At 43.6% G+C, this 24,536-nt stretch overlaps 1 protein-coding gene across 4 annotated transcripts in view; it reads right to left on the reverse strand.

Moving 5' to 3' along the window:
* Positions 1–24,536, reverse strand: part of OCA2 (OCA2 melanosomal transmembrane protein) — a 357,547-nt gene that overhangs the window by 281,785 nt on the left and 51,226 nt on the right. For 3 of the 4 annotated variants that reach the window (XM_017882412.1, XM_017882410.1, XM_017882411.1), the window contains exons 3-5: positions 8,503–8,601; positions 4,318–4,506; positions 1,066–1,123 (exon numbers count right to left, since the gene is read on the reverse strand). In XM_017882412.1, the coding sequence (XP_017737901.1) occupies positions 1,066–1,123; positions 4,318–4,506; positions 8,503–8,601 (346 nt within the window). Of the gene's footprint in view, positions 1–1,065; positions 1,124–3,367; positions 3,475–4,317; positions 4,507–8,502; positions 8,602–24,536 lie in introns of those variants that run through there. The other variant, XM_017882413.1, reaches the window with a different exon arrangement.

The following is a 24,536-nucleotide window of genomic DNA, read 5'->3' on the forward strand; positions in this document are numbered from 1 at the left end:
GAGACGGGACCACACACCCACCTGCACTCACACAGACACATAACCAGAGATGGGGACCACACACCCAGCTGCACACACACAGACACACAACCAGAGACAGGAGACCACAAACCCACCTGCACACACACAGACACACAACCAGAGATAGGGGACCACACACCCACTTGCACACACACAGACACGCAACCAGAAACAGGAGACTACAAATCCACCTGCACACACAGACACACAACCAGAGACAGGGGACCACACACCCACTCATTGGGCAAATGTATTTTGAGTGCCACTACGTGACCCTGACTCAGGCTACACCAAGGCTGGCAGTGGGACTCATGACTGTCACCTCAGAGGGCACAGAGGTGTCCCTGCGGCCCTGGCTCCCTGCCCGTGCTCCTGTGCCTTTCCCCTGGTGCGTCCATCTGCTGGGACCCTCCAGAGAAGAACAGCACCGCCCACTGCCATGGGCTCACCAAAGCAGCCCTCGCCCTCCCCTCGTTCCCACACCCTGTTCCCTGCAAGGGCATCTGACGCTGGTTTGGCTCCAGAATGTGTCTGTTGTGAATGTTCATGTATTTGAAAGGATGGAGAAGTCTGGGCAAATAAAATCAGAGACACCTCCCCAGAGGGGGCAAACTTCAGAGCTTCAACACACACCGCTGGACAGAGGCCCAGCGCACAATCTCACCAGACACCCTGGGCTCTCCACGATCTCCAGACGTGTCCCAACACACATGAAGAGTGCTACTGTCCGGGGCTGAACAGGGAAGTGGGAAACCACGCGAGGAGGGAAGGGAGCCCCACAGCCAGCTACCTGGCCTTCCACATGGCAACACCATGCTGCCCGGCTTCTGCTGTGTGACTGCGACCACAGCAGAGGGCACAGCTGCGGCCCTCGACCCCCTCAGCCCACTGCCCCACAACCCTCGCATCTCTTCCAAAGAAAGTCAGATAATCAGGTGAAGAGGGCCAGGCACTGAGCCCCACACCTCAGGTTCCCCCTTTAGCCAAAGGCACACAGGGCTTCCACGGACCCAACAGCAGTGCTGGGGCAGCCACGGTACTCACAGAGCACAGCACCACAAAGACAAACAGGCCCGTGACTTTCAGCCACTGCACACAGCACCTGCAAGAGAAAAGGTAGGATCTTAGTGGCAAGGGCAGCAGTCCCGTTGCCCAGACTCAGACACCTTTCTGCAGCCTTATCTCACAGCATGTGTTCTGAATTCTTTCCATAACGTGATATGAGGGAGAACACCCTCATATCAGTGACCAGTAAACCTACAGCCCCATCCAAAGGAACATGGTGGAGGTTTCAGAGGAGAACAAAGTTAACCAAAGTGTTTGCACATAGCTTGTTGTTCAGGAAACTAAAGTTCAAGATTTAAGACTCTTTGATAGCTGTTTAAAGCCTCCCGTTTCCTGGAAAAAAAGTAAACTGAATCCCTTATCTTGTCTCTCTGATTCATATTTATCAATTATTTTCCCCTAAGTTTTCTGAAAGGTAGGAATACAGATTGATCATCAAATACAAAAACAAATAACTTAAGAAAGAAATTGTTATGCTGTTACTGGTTGTACCAGCAGAGTCTTTTAAGAATTCCTTAGGCAGGAGGCCGAGACGGGCGGATCACGAGGTCAGGAGATCAAGACCATCCTGGCTAACACGGTGAAACCCCGTCTCTACTAAAAAATACAAAAAATTAGCTGGGCGAGGTGGCGGGCGCATGTAGTCCCAGCTACTCAGGAGGCTGAGGCAAGAGAATGGCGTAAACCCAGGAGGCAGAACTTGCAGTGAGCTGAGATCCAGCCACTGCACTCCAGCCTGGGCGACAGAGTGAGACTCCGTCTCAAAAAAAAAAAAAAAGAATTCCTTAGGCAATAACTTAATTAACCATCAAGCCACACACTCAGCCCCTACCAAGGACTTTCAAAGCCATTCTGGCCCCCTCAGCATTATCCATTTCTTAACCATGACCCCCAGGACCTACATGAACCGGGACCTGGCCTGCACTCTGCTGCCCTTCTGTTCCACCAACATCCTTGCTGCACCCAGACAGGACCACAGGGCCTTTGCCCTGCCAGGATGCTCCCTGACTGCAGTCCTCCCATCATGCCCATCTCTGTTCATTCAGCAGCCAGACCCCATCGCCCAATGGCACCATCACCGCCCAGTCCAGGTTGTGGTCTCCCACCAGCTGTTCCGTGAAGGCAGGCACTAGAGCATTTCTGCTTTGTCCCCACACAGGGAAGGATGCTGGTACATAGCCCATGCTTGATGTATGTGTGTAGAATGAAGTAAGAAACTCCATGTTGGAACATCTTTTTAACACTCTCCTCACTTAGTTAAGTTTCATCTGTCTTTGAAAACCTTCTTTCTGATCCTTTGAAAATGGTAAAATCTTGTTTTGCATTCTCTTAGATTTAATGAATTTGATGAATAATCAGTTCACGCTTCCCAATTATGATTCAACAGCTCCTACTTAAATAGGAATCAAAATGACATTTCTTTTTAAAGCACGAAGCATTAATTGAGCTATTCTAAATACAAATTTCTTTCTACATAACTGACATCTGCAGCAGAGCTGACAACCCAAAATAAAAGGTTTTTTACAAGATTCTTCACTGATCACGCATGGTACTTTTTAGACATGTTATAAAGAATGGCGCTAACGTCTTTTAGTTCAGTGGCAAGCTCAAAGGCAAATATTCCATGAATCAGAGAAGATAAAACAAGCACTGAATGCAGAAGTCTCAAATGTACTTGATTCTATTTTTCCATGTTGTGGGACAGCTGAGGACACGGCATCCTCGGGAGTGGTTACCCATTCAGCTGGGAAAAGGCGTGAACAGTGTCAGCGTTTGCCATCTTGTTGACCCATGGCGCCAGAACTCCACTCACAATTTCACCCAAGTCACATCATCTCATAGCGGATTCACTGGCCAAATGTTTACTGCATCCACGCCCCCGTCTCATCAGGAAGAAGCTACATGCGGTTGGGAGTCACAGTGGGAAGAGACAGCTCCATGTCAAGCGGCGGAGTGAGGGATCTAGGATCGAATCCCTGCCCCTTGGCTTGGCTCAGTGTGGCCTTGGGCAAAAGCCTTACCCTCCTCGAGACACCCTCCGTGAACCTCCCAGGATTGTTGGGAAGATGTATAGGATAGCGGCTCCCCCAGGTACCGCGGGGAGTCTGAGGCGGGCCTCTTCCCACCCCGGGAGGTGCACCTGGAGCCTGCAGGCGGGTACACGTCCAACCAACCGCGAGCATCTTCAGAAAAGACGGGTCCCCACGCACAGACACACGGAGACGCTAACATTTGATGACTGAGTAGTGTTTTTTCACCCATCTAGGGCTTTCACACTTACTCTCTTAGTGAAGGCCCGCGAGATGCCACAGAGCCAAGAGGGCAAGCGTGACACGGTACAGTTGCGCGGCCAGGCCAGGCCCTGCCACGGGCACTCAGCGACCTCGGGGGGATCCAGAATGGAAGCCCTCAGGTCCTGGCTCCCAAACCTTGTTCTGTCCCGGAAATGATGCTTTCAAACATGTCGCTCTCAAAAGAACCCTTTCAAATGAACTGGCGCATAGGGGGAAACCCAGCAGGCAAGGTGAGCGCGCTACGGCGCGCGCGCACCCTGGGCCTCCCGCGCATGCGCGCCCTAGGCCTGCACCCGCACGCGTACCCCCACTCCCACGCCCGCCGTCCCCCTGCGCATGCGCATCCCCGCCCCAGCATTCCTCCCATACGCATGTGCACCATCCACTTTCTCGGTGCAGCTCCGCTTCCGCAAGCATGGCTCTGTGCTCCGTGTGCCCAAGACAAAGGCTTACACATTAATGGTTTTCCAACGGATCGTAAGTTCTAAAATGTTCCTAGCCTTCACAGGGTTTCTGGGGCCCCCAGCACAGGAGGGAACCGCACCCCTCAGGCTGTGCGCTGAGCCAGACCCACTCCTTCCTCAGTAACTGCAAAGGTATATCAACTTCCAAAACGCCATGGGACCCCTGAAGCAAACAGATCCTATTTGCAAACCTAATGGCCATGAAGACCCCAACCCCACGGGCAGGAAGGAGAGGAGTGTACTGTGTCAATCATTTAGGTTTGTCCTCTCAGGCCTGCATGATTTGCAGGCCGCCTTAAATGTCTCCCCAGGCCCGGGTGAAAATAAATCACCTTGAAGGAAAAGTACAGCCTGGCCAGATGGACAAAACTCATCCTCTTCTTCACCCTGCTGGTTTGAAAGATGGAGGGGGCACGCAGGACGCGATGTGCAGCCGCCGCTGCTGCCAGGGTGGGCACCCCACGTCTGCCTACCTCAGCTTGGAAAGACGGAGCCGGACGTGCGGGCTGTCTGGAAGGTCCCCCTTCTCGGAGGAGGCTGACGCAGACAGACCCGACACCTCCCTGCTCAGCAGGTACCTTCGCTCCCAATCAGCAGAGCCGTCTTCCCAAGACTCTTCAGCAGTGATGAACTCTGGGTGGTAAACAGGTATGCACCGTGACCTGGAAAGCAAGAGAGGTGTGGTTGTTTCTCCTGAAATAGTAATGGCTGCAAAGCAAGCTTTCCTCTGAGTCCTGACTGTGTGAAATGGCACCGAATCAACCCTGGTCTTTCAAAGGACCACCGACAGTGGCCCGCTCACATACTGATGGGAATGGTTTTTTTGTGACCTCACAGAACACTTAGGTCAAAGGAAATTTCCTGGAGTCACTAAAGTCTTCAAAATGAATTGTGGGCCTTCAAGAAACCAGCTTTTTCTGAGTTTGGGACTTTCCAAGAAAGCTGTTTCTGGCTCAGACCAGTTCCCGCTGATTTCAGCGTTTGCTTTTTCATTGCACGCGCTCCAGTAGTCGATACCTAGATGTGTGAGACTTGTCCAGGGTGAGTGGTGTCAGTTTCTCCTCCTCTGTGTGGATCTCTTTCTGCAGTGGAGCTGTAAGGAAGGTGGGCTGCCTGGCTGCCCACACAACATCCACAGAAGCACGAGCAGGAAGAGGGAACATTAGCATCTAACTAGACAGGCCAAGAAGGGGGCCTATATCTAGATGACTCAACGGGAATCATAAACTTTTCTCAGAATTACTTGAAAACACATCCGTTTACTTTTGGAATTTTTGTTGTTGTTTTGTTTTGTTTTGTTTTGAGACAGAGTCTTGCTCTGTCACCCAGGCTGGAGTGCAGTGATGCAATTTCATCTCACTGCAACCTCTGCCTCCCAGGTTCAAGCGATTCTCCTGCCTCAGCCTCCCCAGTAGCTAGGATTACAGGCACACGCCACCACACCCAGCTAATTTTTGTGTTTTTAGTAGAGATGGGGTTTCATCATGTTGGCCAGGCTAGTCTCAAACTCCTGACCTCAAGTGATCTGACTGCCTTGGTCTCCCAAAGTGCTGGGATGTATAGTCATGAGCCACTGTACAGAGCCTCCATTTACTTTTGGTTGAATCCCTGACCTTCTGATCAATTCCTTCAGTTTAGATGCACTTGACTCTTAAAAGGTTGTACCAAAAGCCAGAATTTTCATGTATCACATAGAATATTCTTGGGATCACAATACTGACGTTAACAGATGTGATCTGTGATAGACTGGAATGGAGCCAGCTCAATGGGGCATTGTGATCCTCCTGAACACTTATGACTGCTTTAGAAGTGGTTCACAAGGAAAAATATTCAGAAGAAGAAGCCCAGAGACACCAATTAGGCTGTGTATAACCAATGTGTAACAAGATAACACATGACTTTGAAAATAGTCGATAATCCGGATCAATTTTGTGACTGGAAAATGCTCAGGTGTGTGAGAAATAATATCACACCAACTGCTGAAAAAAACACAACTGTAATAAAACTGGAACAAAAAAAACTTTTCTTCTAAGAAGAAAGAGGAAAGCAAGTTAATGTCATTGCCTTCTAGAGCAGTGCTGTGCAATAGAACTTTCTGTGGTGATAGAAATGTTCGCTTCCCTGTCCAGTATGGCAGCCACATGTGCTGTTGGTCACTTGAAGTGTGGCTAGTGCAACTGAAGAAGTGAATGTTTAATGTAAATTAATTTAAATTTAAATAACCATCTGTGAAGAATGGCTACCAGTTGTCAGTGCAGATACAGGGCATGCTCTGACCTTTGTACCACACATTCCTGCTCTCAACACCCTTAAAAGAATACTTCTGAAAATATGTAAATCAATGGATATTATCCTAATAAGCCATTTGATCAGATTAAAACTGCAACAAAATAAAGTTGATAAAAGTAAAATATGAAGAAGACATTCCTACCACCAACACCTTAATTAGCTTCATGCAAAAAGAGAAAAGGAATACATTTTGTAAGCAAGACTGACGGATGTTCTACTCCCTTGAAATGGTTTTTGGGACGTGAGGCCCAGCTCAGCCTCCCAGGACGTGTCTGTGCTCCGCGTGCCAGGAAAAATGCTGACACATTAACGGTTTTCCAATGAATTGCAAATTCTAAAATGTCACAGGCCTTCACAATTTACCAAGTAATTCAACAGAAAGCATTAAGGGAATAGGTGTGTGAAGTCTTAGTCTTAAGTTATTAATTAGGAGCAATGGAGCATAATTAAGTTATCCCCCAGTACAGAAGCTTGAAGCAGCTGGGTCAGTGGAAATGCCTCAGCTTACACTCCTTACCCATCCAGTCACTGAGGGGCTGGTGGCAGGGACTGTGCTAGGTGCCAGGATGCACGATGAAGAGGGCACAGGCTGGCTGACATAACCATAGATAGCACACAGGCCAGTTTGGAAGTAAGGGCATGAATGCAGTGTTTGAGAGCACAGGAGAAGCACTGACTCTTGGTGGGTGGGGCAGAAACAACCAAGGGTTCTCGAAGGAAGTGACATCTGAATGCCCTTGACAGGAGTAGGACTGACTGCCCTGGAGAGACAGAGAGGGAAGGAGTTTCCTCTAGTCAAGGGCTTCCTGTGAACAAATCATCCCTGCACTGAGAAGTAATAAATCCAGATGCCTGCATCCCATCCAAATGCTGTGAGCAGGAGTATTTGGAGGCTGAGGACAGGAATGCACATGGCATGCAAGCCCCACCTAAAGTGTGAAGCCCGGCCCCCTGCCCTGGCTGCAGACTGGGCTGGGGAGAGAGGAGGCAGCTCCTTGGAAGCTCAAGTGAGTGAAGGAGACACAACAGCCTGCCTGTCAATGCAGGTACACACCATCAGTGGGCAGGGAAAGGAGAATCCATGATGTGCAAATAGGTGATTCACAATCAAAGCTGTTGAAACTCTTATTTTCAGTCTTAAAAGAATGTGATTATGGGATGAGTCACATAAGAGGCAGCTGTGGCCTTCTTTTCTCTGATTCTAGGTTTGCCTTTTTCCTTACCTACATTGTTTTGTAAAGTGTTGTAAAAGACGAACCGGCACCAGAGAAGACCCCTTCCCTCTTCACTGTTGATCTTCGTTGATAGATTAACTTCCTTCTTTCTTCTCTCACACAAAGACCTCATGACTATCACATTGTCTAACATGGAACGTCAAATATACTCTTTGAAATTGGAGGGGGGCAAAGCTGTAACTAATCAAACTGTTGTAACTCATAAACCAGCCATGTATGGGAAATGTAGTCCTTCTACATTTCTTTGTTTTCTGCCTATATGGATAAGAATAAGACCTTAACTTTTCAGTTTTGGAGCACTGATCCCATTCCTTTGGATCCTACGTTTCCCACATGGCTATCCTCAGCTTTGTGCTTGAATAAATAATTTTAAACTGGGTTCTGATCTTTTTTATTATTTCAGATTGACAGTGACAATGTCACCAAGTTTGTGATGTGCAAGGACCCAGGAAACATGGAGCAGGTGGCTCAGGCTTCTGGCAGTTTGTTTGCAGAAAGAAAAGAAGATGAGGCTGCAGGCCTGGCCCAAGGTCCTTCACCCCAGAAGGAAGCATTTGTAACTTACCCTCTAGGTCAGCTCTGCTCAGGCAATTCCAAAACCACCCTGATTTGTGTCCAAAAAGGACCTGTAAGTTTGCAGGAAATTGAGTTTTCTTGTGAAACACATATACAGGGTTTCTCAACTTCGTCACTACTGACATACGTGCTGGATAGTTCTTTGTGGTGGGGGCTGTCCTGTGCATTGCAGAAAGTTTGGCAGCATCCCTGGCCTCCACCCTTAGATGCCAGAAGCATCTCAGCCCTCAGTGTGACAACCAAAAATGTCTCCAGACAATGCCAGCCTCACCCCTAGCTGAGAAACCCCAGCCTGGTAAGACAATGCGTCAGAGCTTTGTGCATGCATGTGTGTGTGCTGTGCAATTGCTGCAGGGTTATGCTCAAGGCCATCTGGAAATTAATATCCACAGAATATAACCACCCGAATCATGAACATCTACGACAATAAATTGTCAAGGATCTGGCAGAGGTTAAACACATCCAGTAAAAATTCATATCTCAAGAAGTTCTCCAGCATACGTGCCAAATGCAATGCTCGGAAGCTCTTACTTTCATATTACGGGGGAAATATCTCACCCTTTCTCTTGTAAGGAATTCCTCAGCAAAGGAGTGTTTTCTGTAAAGCAGGAATCTTTAGACCTGGAGCTGGACATCTGGGGCAAAGGAGAGTGAGACCTGAAAGAGACAAGGAAGGAAACAGAATCATCAACACAGAAATAACGAATGTGTTCCCAGCACTTGGGTGCTAGATTCAAGAATGTGCCCAAGATTCAGTGATAAATCTTACAAGGAAATTTGCCTAAGGGTCCGTCTGAATTGTAAAAGGCTGAAGTTTTAGAAGACACCATAAGAAATACCTCTCCTCCCCAAATCAATTGAAAATGCACAGCAGAAACTCGCACAGGAGACCAAATACTATGGGATGACACTTTTATGCTCACTTTTGCATTAGCAGGAGATTCAGGCCACCTTTGCTATTTCATGCAGAGCTTCTCCTCAAGAAAAACATTCAGAGGGCGGGACACGGTGGTTCACGCCTGTAATCCCAGCACTTTGTGAAACTGAGGTGGGTGAATCACAAGGTCAGGGGTCCAAGACCAGCCTGGCCAATGTAAAACCCCGCCTCTACTAAAAATACAAAAAAAAAAATTAGCCAAGTGTAGTGGTGGGCACCTGTAATACCAGCTACTCTGGAGGCGGAGGCAGAGAATTGCTTGAACCCGAGAGGCGGAGGTTGCAGTGAGCCGAGATCACACTACTGCACTCCAGCCTGGGCGACAGAGCAAGACTCCTTGTCAAAAAAAAAAAAAAAAAAAAAAAAAATCAGAGCCTCGTCGGCCCTTTTGTAGGCAGAAAATTCTATTTGCTAAAATAACAAGAAATTCGCATTTAAAATATACTAATGGCTGCCATTGGAAGACCAATCAGCAGAAGTCAGGACCAAGGGGTTGGAATGAGACAACAACCAGAATGGCAAGGAGGAAGCTCTCCAAGGTCAGCAGCCACAACTGAAGCAAAGCAAAAGTTCGCACTGGGCAGGGTGGTCCTCCACCACACTGGCCTGCCTGCCATATGGAAGGACCACCATAAATGTATCATTCAAATCAGGAGCTTGTTGAACGGGAAGTAACTGCACAGCCACAACTAAGTCCACCGGCATATATGGTCACCCTCATTAAAGGACACTTGATGTTAAAAGACAACCAGCTTTCCATGAGAAGCTGCAGGAACAATTTTCGTTCCTGATCACTGAGAATATGTCATTTTATATGCTGATGCATTGCCTTTCTCACAGGATCCCAGGCCAGGTAGAGATGCTGCAGATGCTCTGAAACATTTACCTGGGGAAATAACAGTAATTCTTTCCGATCACAAATGCACAATGGAAGAAATTTTAAGGAAAGTATTTTTGCTTGCTTCTTTCTCATTCAAGCATTCACCTGTGAGATAGACAATAAGACTCCTGTGGATGAGTAAAACATGGGCCCCTGAGTTGTATCTAACACCAGCACCATGTCTCTAGGAAGTCAGAAAAGGTGTCTGTCTGGGGCCAGTGAGTATCCGCTGGGCGTCATCTCTGGGCAGCACTGGGCCACGTCCCATGGAGAACACAGGTGACTGAGGACTCTCCTCAGAGGTTTAATGGCCAGTAGAGGTCAGCATGGCAGAAGAGAGAATTATAAAGTAGGTGCTTTAACTTTGACAAATGAAAGTAGAGAGATTTTGAAGAATCTCTCTGCCCAAGAAATTTAATAATTAGCATACTTTTAGCTGCTCAAACTGGCGTACAGTTGAGATCCTCCCAACCCTGTTTCCCATAACTATAAATCTGTAACTGTAACCCCCTATATATGTTTAGAAAATGTCATAGTGAGTAGCCCAAACAACCAGATGTTTTCTGATGCTCCCTGGGGTAGTCTAGGAGAGCCGCGTGTTATGGAGACGGTGACCTTCCTCACATTATTTAACAGCCCTGAGCTTCCATTTTCTCAGTCATGCAATGTAGATTTAAAGAAAACAAGGCCAAGCATGGTGGTTCAAACCTGTAATCCCAGCAAGGTGGGAGGATCGATTGAGGCCATGAGTTCAAGACCAGCCTGGGCAACATAGCAAGACCCCATCTCTAAGGAAAGTAAAAATAATAAAAAATTATCTGGGCATAGTGGTGCACACTTGTAGTCCTAGCTACTTGGGAGACTGAGGCGGGAGAATCACTTGAGCCCAGGAGTTCAACGGTGCAGTGAGCTATGATGGAGCCACTGCACTCCAGCCTGGAGGAGACCCTCTCACTTTAAAAAAGAAACAAAAACCCTTGGTTTTCTTACATTAACTAAGGAGATGTAAATGGAAAACATAAAGATAGATTGTGGATATTGGTTCACTGAGGTTCATTAGACTGTGAGCTCCTTAAGAATGGCTGCCATGTTTTCATCTTATTTTATTTGGTACTGTAAGTGGTACCCAGTTCAAAGTAAGTTCTTAATAAATACTCAATAATGAGCTGGGCACAGTGGCTCACACATGTAATCTCAGCACTTTGGGAGGTCAAGGCGGGTGGATTGCCTGAGCCTAGGAGTTCACGACAAGCCTGAGCAACATGGCAAAACCCTGTCTTTAAAAGAAATTCAAAAATTAGCCAGGCATGGTGGTGCACGCCCGTAGTCCCAGCTACTGGGAAGGCTGGTGAAGGGTTGATTGCTTGAGCCTGAGAGGTCCAACCTGCAAAGAGCTGAGATTGTGCTACTGCACTCCAGCCTAGGCAATAGACCAAGATCCTGTCACAAAAACACATACACACATACTTAATAATGAATGGGTTAAAATCTAGCAATCATAGCTTATTTGCATGAGATTGGCTTTTTAACTCAAAACAAGTCTCCTAAATCATTAAATCAATAATGTTTATAGACTCAATATTGACCCTCTGAAGAGAGGACAGTGCTCAGGAGAGTGGAGGCACTATTGGTCCTTGGAAAGCATGATCCATGGGGTCTCAAAAGAGCCCATGGCAGCACCACGTCATGCAGTGGCAGCACCACGTCACCCAGTATGGAGGATTTACCTTCTTGCCACTAAGAAGGAAAATTAGAAATGGGGAAAAATCCAAAGTCCATTTTATCTTCTCTGTGGTGGCCATATCTGGCTGATTTTTATTACTGTTTAACATTTACATTTATGCACTTCGTGTACACAAAGTATTTTATAATTGTCATTAAGCATATAGGTAATCGTTTCTGAGCTTTTTTATGTAATTATATTTCTAAAAATCCAAAAGTAAAATGAGCTTCACCAGGAAATTTCCTAAAGAGACTTTGGGCCATTCCAATGTAAACTTACCACCACGCAGATACCATTTTCAATGTTCCAAATCCATTCCTGTCTGCAAATAGGGGAAGCACCAAGGAGACTCTGGGGCCCTGTTGCTTGATAGAATCCCGGGCCTGTGACCCACAGAGCTCACAGATCACATGTAGAGAAGATTCAGGATTGCCCAGAAACATTTTCCAGAGGTTGAAAATAAAAATGGCAGTCCACAAAGCTGAAAGCCCAATTTTTTCTCCTTTTGACTTCAATAAGGTAGAAAATATTGATGCGATCTGTATCATTCCTGACTTTTCCTCTTCCGAAAAAAGAAATCGCATTGACGTTTTTCTGACTTCACTCTAAGACTGGGCGGGCACTGTCTAGTTTTACTAATTTCCACATTGTCTGATTTCCCCCATGTCTCAACAAACTCTGTGTATACATTTACAAAATCCATATCTGTCTATACATTTATACTTATTTTAAAGGAAATTACAGAAGATAACACATAAAACAACTGCACCTGTACATAATTCTATAATTCAGAGATATCCAATGTTAACATTTAGAGAATTTCCTTTCAATGTTTTTTTCCTACATGTAAATGAATACTTTTAGGTCAGATTCATACATATGAGTGCAGAGACACACATTCACACATATATATATTCACATATGCAAATTGCTTTGTCCTCTAATCGTTCAGCTCAGCTATCTCATTAGCATTTCACAGCTTATCAAACAATAGCTATTCTTCTACAACGTGATTTTAATGTCAGCCATCATATTCCATTACTTGGATCATCAAATTAAGCCTGACCATCTGTCTGTTGATGGAAATTTAGGGGATTTCTGGTTTTTTACCTGGATAAATAACAAGCACTATGTGAGTTCTGGTAGATAAGTCTTTGTGTGTGCCTTTAATTATTTCCTTAGGATAGATTCCTAGAAGTGAGGTCACTGGATCAAGAAGTTTCCTGGTGCCCATGGTCCTCTTGCTGGAAGAGAGTCTATCCCCATTACTCCACGTTTCAGTTACAGGCAGGAACAAACTCCTATCTCCACCAGTCCTGGGTATTAGCCATGTTTAAAATCCTCGAACAGTAAGTTTTAAGCAGCCAGAATTGATGGGGCTGAGGCAGATCCACCATTGCCAAGAACCCTTGCTACCATGATTATTAATAAGACAGGTTCATGCCAGACTGTGCTATGGAAACAGTTTCTTGTGCACGCCTCTGCCTCTTCTGCCCTCTTCTTCAACAGTTTCCTCATCCCTAGACCCCTTAGTTCTTTCTAAATCAAAACATTTAACAGTCCTATGATGCTTATATCATCGTATTGACAAAAAAAGAGCTAAAAATGTTGAAAATATTGAATACCTAATATATGAACACTTTCAAGAGAATTTACATTTTTAAAGGCCAAAAAAGAGACAATGGTTAGTGCAAACAACAGTCTGGGGAGGTGGTGATTGGGGTACCAGGGGTGGAGGAAAAGGTTTGCCCTCAAGTCTTTTTTAGGCCCCGTGCCACATAGGACCATTTATGCAGCCATTGCTGAAGTCAGTTCTGCTTGACAAGATGATGCAGAGCCAGTAACAAGGAATGCAAAATGCTTTCACTGCCTTCACCTGTGCATGACCAAATTCACATCCACAGACTCTCCAAGGGATGCTCTGCTCAAGTCATAGGCAGCCTCTTTCCCAGGCACCAGTCAGGAAGACCACAGAGCAGGCAGGAAAGTCGAGAGCCAAGGGCTCAGGAGAGAGGGCAGGTGGCAGGTGGCAGGTGGCAGATGGCATCAGCCATGCAGAGCCCTGTAGAAGAGCTGCTGGGAGTGGGACCAGCCTGGGAGTGGGATCAAGAGAAATCAAAAGAGGGCCAGACTGGGAGTGGGACCAAAATAAATCAAGCAGAAGTCAGAGGGCAGGAAGGCAGCTGGTGGTACCTCAACACCCAGGTCCGGAGGTCTGAAACGGGAAGGGCCCCAGTGGTCGGTAACATTGGAGATCAGCTGTGGGAAAACCAAGCTGAGCAATGAGGCCTTCTCTGTAACAGCCTGTGCAGCAGTGGCCAGGAGGGGCCCCTCATGGGAAGTATCTCCCAGGGTAAGAGACAGGCTGCAGACAGCAGAAGCGGGATTAGGCCTTCTATTTGGGGCTCTTCACTGTCTTTGTCCCGATTACTTGACAGTATCTCTGAAGTATCCTGTAGAGAAAAGGCCTTTTCCCCACCATATTATTATTTTATTTGATGAGTATTAATGGTCATTTAAGTGAGTACATTCTGTGTTAGGCTCTTGCTGAAGCTATCACCTTTGTTATCATGATAACCCTGAAGGTAGGTAATACTATCCCCATTTTAAAAGGAGCAAATGGGACTCAGGATAAGCTCCCAGCTGCTGAGGGCAGGGCCAAGATATGTCAAGTACCCGATGCCATCCCCCAGCCCTTCCCTCCCACCAGGAGGCAACATATCCCAGCCTGAGGACTGTGCCAGGCATGGTGCCCTCTCTACAGATGTACTCTGCATGGAGCAGCAGTCATGGGGAGCCACAGCAAGCCAGCAGAGCCCAGCCCTCCTGTAGCCCCCTCTGCCCAGAAGGCTGACTAGCAAGGTTTTACCTGTCTGTTTCTTTCTCTCTTTCTCTTTCTCTATCCCTATCTCCTCCCTTCTCTCTTTCTCTTTCTGTATCCCTAAGTACTCTCTTCTCTCTCCTCTCTTCTCCTCTCTTTCTCTATCCCTCTCTCTGATAGGGACTCTTGTTTGTGGCCTGTTTTCACCCTAGCTTCACTGACCCAAGCTACCTTTCCAGAAGGAAAAAGGAAACTAGCAGGCAGTGGTAAAGCTAGGTTTACCCCAAAAGCAACGACACAGAGCACAGCCAAACATGTTTCCCATGGACAGAAAGCAGTTATGAGGAAGAAACATGAGTGGGGAAGCTGCCAGCTCTCATGGGCAATTTTTTCAGAAGACTTGGAAGGAGACTATGATTCCTCACCCATGTATAGTCAGAGCCTCTGGGAGTCTGGCATCATTCTGTATGAGCAAGGTCAGCCCTTTAAGTGTAACATAACACAGAAAAAATACAGTGCAAAGTTCAGCACAGCTTTGCATAGTGGCCTTTTGCACACATATTCAGGAGATAGAGTCGCAGAACAGGGAGAGTACAGATTCACAGACTTCTCAGGAAAGAGATTGTGGGCAAAGATAGACCACAGTCCATTTAAGGCACCAAGGAGAAGTTTGAATGAGACTCTTTGGGAAATTAAAATATTGAAAAGTATACTGAAGAATTGAAAAAAAACCACAAACATGATCAAGCAAGATGCATGCTCAGAAAACATCTGAGAAGACTGTAAGCACTCACCTCATGCTGGTCTCTAGGCTCAAGGCACACCCAGCCAATTATGAAGAACTGACCCAGCACAAAGCCAGTTGGCAAAACGTTGATAAATAACTAAACAAAACCAGTGTAAATGGACTAAGCTCTCCAATCCAAAGGCAGAACTGGCAGAATGGATTTTAAAACACACACACACATGCACACAGTTCAATTCTATGCTGTCTACAAGAGATTTACTGTAGATCAAAAGACACAAATGGGTTGAAAGTGACAGGATAAGAAAAGATATTTCAATGCAAGTAGTAACCAAAAGAGAATTAGGGTGGCTATCTTGATATAAGACAAAATAGACTTTAAGACAAAAACTGTTACAAGAGGCAAAGAAAAATATAAAAGAGTCAATTCACCAAAAAGTTACAACAACTACAAATAATATGCACCAAACATTAGCGCTCCAAAATATATGATGCAAACACTGACAGAACAGAAGGGAAAAATTGCTCTACCATAATGGTTGAAGACTTCAATACTCCACTGTTAATAATGGATAGTATAGCCAGACAGAAGATCAATAATGAAACAGAAGACTTGAACAACATTATAAACCAATTGGACCTAACAGACATATACAAAACGCTCCACCCAACAATAGCAGAATACACTTCTATCTAATGTGCACATGAAACATTTTCCAGGATAGACCACAGGTCACAAAATAAGTTTTAATAATTTTTTAAAGTTTGAAGTAATACAAAATATCTTTTCCAATCATAATAGGAATGAACTGGAAATCAGTAACAGAAGGAAAACTGGAAAATTCACCAAAATGTGGAAATTAAACAACGTACTCTTAACCAATCCATCAAAGGAGGAATTAGAAGACACCTGTTATGGGCTGAACTGTGTACCTTTGAAATTCATATGTTGAAGCCCTAACCCCTAGTACCTCACAATGTGTGAACGTGTTTGCAGATTAGGTCTTTAAGGAAATGATTAAGTTAAAATGAAGCCATTAGGATGGATCTAAACCCAATCTGACTGGTGTCCTTATAAGAAGACGAAATTTGGTCAGGCATGGTGGCTCACCTGTAATCCCAGCATTTTGGGAGGCCGAGGCAGGTGGATCATGAGGTCAGAAGTTCAAGATCAGCCTGGCCAACATGGTGAAACCCTGTGTCTGCTAAAAATAAAAAGATAGCCGGGTGTGGTGGCAGGTGCCTGTAATCCCAGCTACTCGGGAGGCTGAGACAGGGGAACTGCTTGAACTCAAGAGGCGGAGGTTGCAGTGAGCCGAGATTGTGCCACTGCACTCCAGCCTGGGTGACAGAGGGAGACTCCATCTCAAAAAAAAAAAAAAAAAAAAAAGAGGAAATTCAAACACACAAAGAGACACCAGGAGCACACATGCACAGACAGAACCATGTGAAGAGGAAGGAAGAGTGGGGCCATCACATGCCGAGGAGTCAGGACTCAGAAGAAACCAACCATACCAGCACCTTGACCGTGGACTTCTAGCCTGAAGAACAGTGAGAAAATGAACTTCTGTTGTTTAAGTCACACAGTCTGGCATTTTGTGATGGCAATTCTAGCAAACTAATATAATACCTTAAGACAAATGAAAATGAAACATAACACATCAAAACTTGTATGGTGCAGCGAAAGCAGTTCTAAAAGGGAAATTTATAGCTGTAAATGCCGACATTAAAAAAGAAGAAAGATCTCAAAGTAGCAACCTAATTTTACACTATAAGGAACTTGAAAAAGAAGAACAAACTAAACTGAAAAGCTAACAGAAATAATAAATATTAGAGAAGAGATCTGTAGTGAATTTTAAAAATAGAGAAAATTAATGAGACCAAAAGTTGGTTTTTTGAAGAGATTAACAAAATTGACAGATCTTTAGCTAGACTGACTAAGGAAAAACTCAAATTACTACAATCAGAAATGAAATCAGGGACATGACTACCAATTTTTTTAAAATAAAAAGTATTATAAGAAAATACTATGAACAACTGTATGCCTCAAAATTGGATAACCTAGATGAAATGGACAAATTTCTGAGTACACACAACCTACCAAGACTGAATCATGGAGAAATGAAAAATTTTTATAGACCTACAACCAGTAAAAGATTGAATCATTAATCAAAAACTTCCCAACAAAGAAAAGCCCTGGATGAGATAGATTGACGGATGCTTTCTACCAAACATTTAAAGAAAAATTAACACCAATTCTTCTCAAGCTCTTCCAGAAAATTGAAAAGGAGGGGAACTCATTCCATGAGACCTAACTTCCTAACTCACTCTATGAGGCCAGCATTACCCTGACACCAAAGCCAGACAAAGACACTATAAGAAAAGAAAACTACAAACCAATATTCCTGGTGAATACTGATGCAAAAATCCTCAACGAAATACTGAATACTAAGCAAATCAAGCTCAGGAGCACATTAAAAGTATTATACACCATGATCAAGTGGGATTTATTCCTGGAATGCTGAGATGGCTTAAAATAGGAAAATCAATCCATGAAATACACATTAACACAGTAAAGAAAAAAAAACATGATTAATTCAATTGATGCAGAAAATAACATTTGACAAAGTTCAACACCCTTTCACGATGGAAAAAAAACATGCACATCCTCAGCAAACTGGGAATAGAAAGAAAATATCACAACATAATAGACTGCTTATGAAAAACCCACAGCTAACATCATACTGAATGGTGAAAGACTGAAAGTTTTTCCTTTATGATTAAGAAAAAGACAAGGATGCCTGTTTTGCTACTTTCACGCAATGTAGTATTGCAAGTTCTAGCCAGAACAGTTAGGAAAGAAACATAAATGAAAGGCATCCAAATTGGAAAGAAAGAAGTAAAATCATCTCTATTTATAGATGATACAACTTTATGTGTAAAAACTCTAAAGATTCCATTTTTTAAAACCATTAGGATTAATAAATTCAGCATAGCTGAAAAATACAAAATCAACACACAATGGTATAGTCACACAATGGAATTTCGCACCGTAGTGGAAATAAATGAACTACAGCTAAACAAATCAATATGGATAAATGTTAGAAACATAATGTTGCATGAAGAAAAATAGAAGAATACATACATGATGCAATTTTTATAAAGCTCCAAACCAAGCAACACTGAAGAATACATTGTTTAGGATAAATGTATTTGGTTTTAGATAGAAAGAGAGTGTGTGTGAGATAAGAGAGAGAGGCATGCATACACACACAGGAATTTTAAACACACAATTCCAGAGAGTAATCTCCATGTTGGGAAGCAAAGAGATGGGGTAAAAGAGGAGCCAATTGGTTGGTGAGCATACAGGGGTTTGTAAAAACTAAACTTCAAAATTTATCCATGTGTTACGTATATTATTTCGTGTAGATCAAATATTACATGCTATTTTTAAAGGAAGAATGAACTTATCAACTTAAAAACGAGAAATTTGCACAGTAAATAAATGATACAGAGATAGATAGAAAATAGGAATTCAAGAAATGACGGGATGAAAGACTGTATTGAAACCCTGAAATACAAGATGAAAACTAATCATTTATACTTATCATTTCTAGTTATTCTATGAAATGAAATTCTTATTTTAAAAATGCCTTCTGGCCGGGCGCGGTGGCTCATGCCTGTAATCCCAGCACTTTAGGAGGCCAAGGTGGGTGGATCACTTGAGGCCAGGAGTTCAAGACCTGCCTGGCCAACATGGCGAAACCCTATCTCTACTAAAAATACAAAAAAAAATTAGCTGGGCGTGGTGGCCCAGCTACTCGGGAGGCTGAGGCAGGAGAATCACTTGAACCCAGGACATGGAGGTTGCAGTGAGCCAAGATTGTACCACTGCACTCCAGCCTGGGTGACATAGTGTGACTCTGTCTCAAAGTAAATAAGTAAATAAATAAATAAATAAATAAAATACTTTCTAAAAATTAAGGAACTTGGAGGGAAAGTGAGTATTAACAGAAATATTAAAGTTTCCAATGAATTGCCAAACCAAGATGCCCTGTATGTTACATATTAGTAGTAGTAGAAAAAGAGATTAACAGAATGCAGTCTTTACAAGTGAAAAGTTTTTTCACTTTCTGCCAACATAATAAAATTTTATTCATTTATACTCTACCAATCCTAGCAGTGCCCCCTACTTGGAAAATAGTTAGGGTTGATGTTAACCTTTGTTTGAACAACTAGTTTCATTACAGATGGTGCAAATTAATATTTTTAATAGAATGTCTACAGACAAAAAAAAAATGCTTCCAGAGAATTTATAAGGACAGTTAACACAAGAAATGTTGAATATAAATGGATATTAATAATTGGCAAAAAGTATAATCACATGCCCCAAAGCCTGGGGAGGTATTCACTGAGAAATATTTACAGGAGCAATTTTAGGATTACTTGGATGTAAGAACATCATGTGTATTTAAGGTCTAATTTGAATTGTCCTTTCCCCTAAAGAAAGTAGTTTAAACAGCTAGTGGGCCAAGTGGTACGATTTTTGAAGTTTACAATTCAATAGAGAGAGGGAGAGATGGTAGGGTAGTGCCCAAGCCCAGTGAGACACAAGAAGTAGACATATCAGAAATAAAGCCAAACATGCACAGCTGTTTCTATCCAGCTTGCTGTGAAACTGGTGATCGCTCGATAAATGTCCAGAAATCACAATAAGGAAGATTGGTGCCCACTTTTTCTGGAGCTTGCACACAGGTAGTGAAACAGAACATTCAATCCTTGGGCTTAAGTAATTCCTCAGACATAAGGATGCAATCCTTCCTTTTCAAAGCAAATGGATGGAATGTGAAAGCCTCCTGTTTAGAGAACCACTGCCGTGTAATTAAGCAAGTTTTCAAATCTCAGCCCAGTGAGCAAAGAAATCAGTACTGGAAGAATTGTTTTCAGGCAGAAAAAACCCGAGGGAAGAAACCAGACCAACATTCACTCCAGTTAGCTGGAAAGCCCCAAAATTAATTATTAACATTAGATAGGCTTGTGACGGGGCTGGTTATTGAAGAGATAAATCATTTTTATTGCACAAAACCCAGAAGTATACTTCTCCCAAAACAAACCAGATGGGCTATGCTTTTCAAGGAAGAAAGATAAGGTTCTTCATGTTAATGAATGGTTTGCAGGCTGTGAGTTAAAAGCTGTATCTTTTCCTAATAGCCATACTTTCACAGAAAGACCAATGAATGCTTGAGTCCTGGAAAGGAAAACATTGAGCAATGTCAACAGGAACACAGATGGGCAGATAGTACCTCCATATGTTATTGGATGAAGCCTGAACTCATTCCATTTTGCCAGAGTAGACAGCTCTCTGAAAGACCATTTTACAGCTGGTGTTAACATTTTTCATATTATATATGTGTAGGCGTACAACTTGCTCAACAGTGATATCCCACATAAAAAAGGGGAAGTATATGTTTAAAAAATTATTTTAACCAATATCTAATTTGAAATCAATGAAACATTGAAGGGCATTCTCTGAAATGATAGTAGGTGGCAAAGCACGCATGAAGCAGCTGGCAGATTGTCCCTAGCTCATGTTACTACTAGAACCTGCCAGTGACTCACTGGTTAGGTATATTTCCTAAGCTCTTCTTCAGAACCCACTAGCCTTCCTGGATACCCGTCCAGGATGCTTGTCCAGGAGATTCTTGTCCCAGTGGCCGGCATGGACCTGACACATACATGGCCTGGAGACTCACCACAGTGAATAACAGCCCATTTCTCTGCGGATGGCAATTCTCCCTGCCACATGCTACAGGCATCTGAATAAGTCATGGCTTTACAGGATTTTCTATTTGTTCTATCAATTAATGAGAAGGGGGTATTTAAATCCCTAACTATGATTCTTTCTTGTGTTCTATCAGTTTTTGCTTCATGTATTTTGCAGCTGTGTTACTAAGTCCATACGCACTGTGAATTATGTCTTTCTGATCACTTGGCCCCTGTATCATTATGGCCTGGCCTTCTTTGTCCCTAGTAATATTCCTTGCTCTGCAACCTACTTTTCTGATATTAATATAGACACCCCATTTTTCCTTGAACAGTATCACTTTTAGCATTGTATGTCCTTTGTCATCTTTTTGCATTTAACCTATCTCCATATGTTATTTTAATACTTAGAATGCTTTTAATACTTAGAATGGGTTCCTTTATAAGTAGCATATAGTTCAATTTTGATTTCTTTCCCAATATGACAATGTCTACTTTTTAATCGAGATCATCAGTCCATTCACACACAATGTGGTTAGGAATAGATCTAGGTTTAAATCTACCATCTCGATACCTGTTTTCTGTTCGTCAATCTGATCCTTGTTCCCTTTTTCCTTTTTCTGCCTGATTTTGCATTAATTATTTTGTATGATTCCATTTTATCCTTTTATTGGTTTATTAGTTATAACTCTTTTTTATTCTAGGTGTTGCTTTAGGGTTTACAGTATACATCTTGAACTTCCCACAGTCTAACTGAAAATGGTATTATACCCATTGCTATAGAGCACACAACAGGAATATATACATGTATGTACACATATAGAGCATATAACACTTTACCTCTGTGGTACACCGTGGTTCACAGACAAGAAGAATGTGCTTCCGTTTCTCTCTTCTCAGCCTTTGTGTCACTGCTGTCACACTTTCACATGTGATATGAGACCCACACTTCATTTTGATTATTTTTATTTCAATTGCCAATTACCTTTTACTGATAAGAAGAAGGAATGTGTAGATTTACAAAGCTGTCAGTGTTTCTGGTACCCTCCATTCCCTTGTGTAGACCCATCTTCCTCTGATGGAGCTGGAGCTCATACACCCTCTGCCTAGCTGGACCCCACACTCACCACTCCCACATTTAACTCAACATATCAGGGCCCCCTGGTTATGTAACTGCCTCCCAGCACAGCACCTGGCACATATATGCACAGAAAATGCCAGAGCTACTTAAATCCAGGCTTCAGTATTTTACAGAGAAATCCAGTATTTCTCTCCAACAAATACTTCTTAGTTGTCTGTCACAGTTTCCTCCAAACTCATATATACTAGTCTCTAAAACAAGGTGTTGTGCTATCATCACTCTTAAGACACCTAAAATATCCTGGTGATATCAGGTTAAGTGATACTGAATATTCATATCAAGACCCCCAGTCTTGAGAACTGCCCCTTCCTGCAACACAGACCACCAGCTCTTCACCAGGGCAGCTGCTCGGTGTGGAGTTGCTGCTATGAGATGGCTGGCTGGTTAGGGGCCACGTGTCCCACCCCTTCCATTTCAGGGGGCCACAGAACCAAGTCCCAGATAGTGGCCAGAGGAGGACATGATGGATGACACTCCAGGCTCTCTCTTCCTGTGCAGTGTCCACCCTCTCTCTTCTTCAGCACTCCAGATGGACTTTACCTGCAGCGCCATCTTGGAAGCTATTCTACCAGTCAGGATACCAGAAGGAAATGGGCAGCTCACTAAGTCAGAATAATTCGAGGAGGATTCAATAAAGAGAAAATTTGCAAAAGTTTTGCAAAAATTTGCAAAAAAAAGAAGAAGAAGAAGGCAGAGTGTGGGGAAAACACACGTGCGGTATGATGGGGTTAGGAACAGCAGATCTGTTACCACCCCTGCCCTGAAGGGGATAAAGGGAGGAGGCAGTTGTCAGAACCCAGAAGCAAAGAGTCTTGCAGAAGGGCCATTCTGAGATGAATGGAGGTCTCTCGTTGAGGACACATCAGTCACAAGGGTGTTTCTGGGAGGACAGGAAAGGGAGGACTGAAGAAGTAAGAGTCCCAGTGGCATCATGCTCCATCTCCTGCCATGCTCCCATGGGCTGAACCCATCCAGAAGCCACCAGGAGCTCTAAGAAATCCCTAGAGGTCATATCACAGGGCAGAGGGCAGGGGGAAAGGAGGGAAGGGGCAACCAACCATGTGTTGACAATAACAGGACAGGGCACCTATCATCCTGGTGCTGAATAATGACCACAGCACTACCACCACACTGCCAAGTGGACCTCATCCAAAAGCAAGAAATGAACCAATATTGTGATGGGAATTTAGGGGTATTCCTTTTACAGAGGCTGTGTCTCTTCACACAGGGTAGGCAGCTGCAAGCCTGGCTTTACGCTTACTTCAAATCAACATGCCTAAAAATGAATTAATGTTTTCCTAAAAGCCACCTGCTCAAGATGTCCCTCTTGTCATCCTCTTTGAAAACTGTGGGATCCTAGAATTATTAGGAACAACTCCAGATCTGGAACAATCCAAAGGTCATTGGACTCCCCCCACCGAAAAAATCTGCCAGCACACGCTCCCGTGCCTGCCTGTGCATCCCTCTCTTTGGTCAGCCCTGACACTTGCCCTGGCCTATATCCCAGGCCATCTCACAAACTTCAGACTCCCCAAAACACCATTCTCACCTCATTCTCTCCCACCATGACCTATAGCAGTGGTTTCCAAAAATAAGCCCACAGTCAAATCACCTGAGGAATTTACTTCAAAGACAATTTCCTAGAATCCTCCTCGAGAGATTGTGATCCAGAAGAGTGTGTGGCTCAAAGAGCTATATTTTTAACACTTAGGAGATATTGATATAGTACCACACTATGAGAAACACTGGCATAGACGATGAATTCGGACCTCTCCAGCCTGGCATGAGTGTCTGTCTATGGCACCATCCTTTGAACATTGTCAACTTCATGCCCATTAAGACATACAGACAGACTTCATGTCGTATAGACAGAGTCCAGGGAAACATGTGGTCTAGGCTTCTTCCCCCACTGGTTACGTCTTCCTGCCATCTTCCATCTTAAGCATAAGCTCTCTGGGAGTAGGGTGAAAATTACCCAGAAAACTAGGAATATAAGAGAACTGCCTCAACATTATAAAGGATATGTATGGAAAAACCCACAGCCAACTAACATCATACTCGATGGTAAAAGACTAAAAATTTTCCCCCTAAGATCAGGAACAAATCAAGGATGCTTGCTTTCACTATTGTTAATTCAGCCTTGTACTAGAAGTTCAAGCCAGAGTAATTAGACAAGAAAAAGAAATAAAAGACATACAGATGGGAAAGGAAGAAGTAAAAATATCTCCATTTGCAGACATGATCCCATGAGCCTATATGTAGAAAATCCCAAAGAATCCACCAGAAAGCTATTGAGCTAATACATTAATTCATCAAGTTGCAAGTACAGTTTTCAATGCAAAATATTTGTTGTGTTGCTATACATCAGCAGTGAACTATCTGAAAAAGGAAATTAAGAAAACAATTCCATTTACAATAGCATCCAAAAGAACAAAATAGCTAAAAATAAATTTAACCAAAGAGGTAGAAGACATGTACACCAAAAACTGTAAAACACAACTGAAAGCAATTAAAGAAGACCTGAATAAATTAAAATACACCCATGTTCATGGATAAGAAGACTTAACGTCATTAAGATGTTA

This window comes from Rhinopithecus bieti, unplaced genomic scaffold (genome assembly GCF_001698545.2).
Source record: "Rhinopithecus bieti isolate Rb0 unplaced genomic scaffold, ASM169854v2 scaffold_13247, whole genome shotgun sequence".
NCBI lineage: Eukaryota > Metazoa > Chordata > Mammalia > Primates > Cercopithecidae > Rhinopithecus > Rhinopithecus bieti.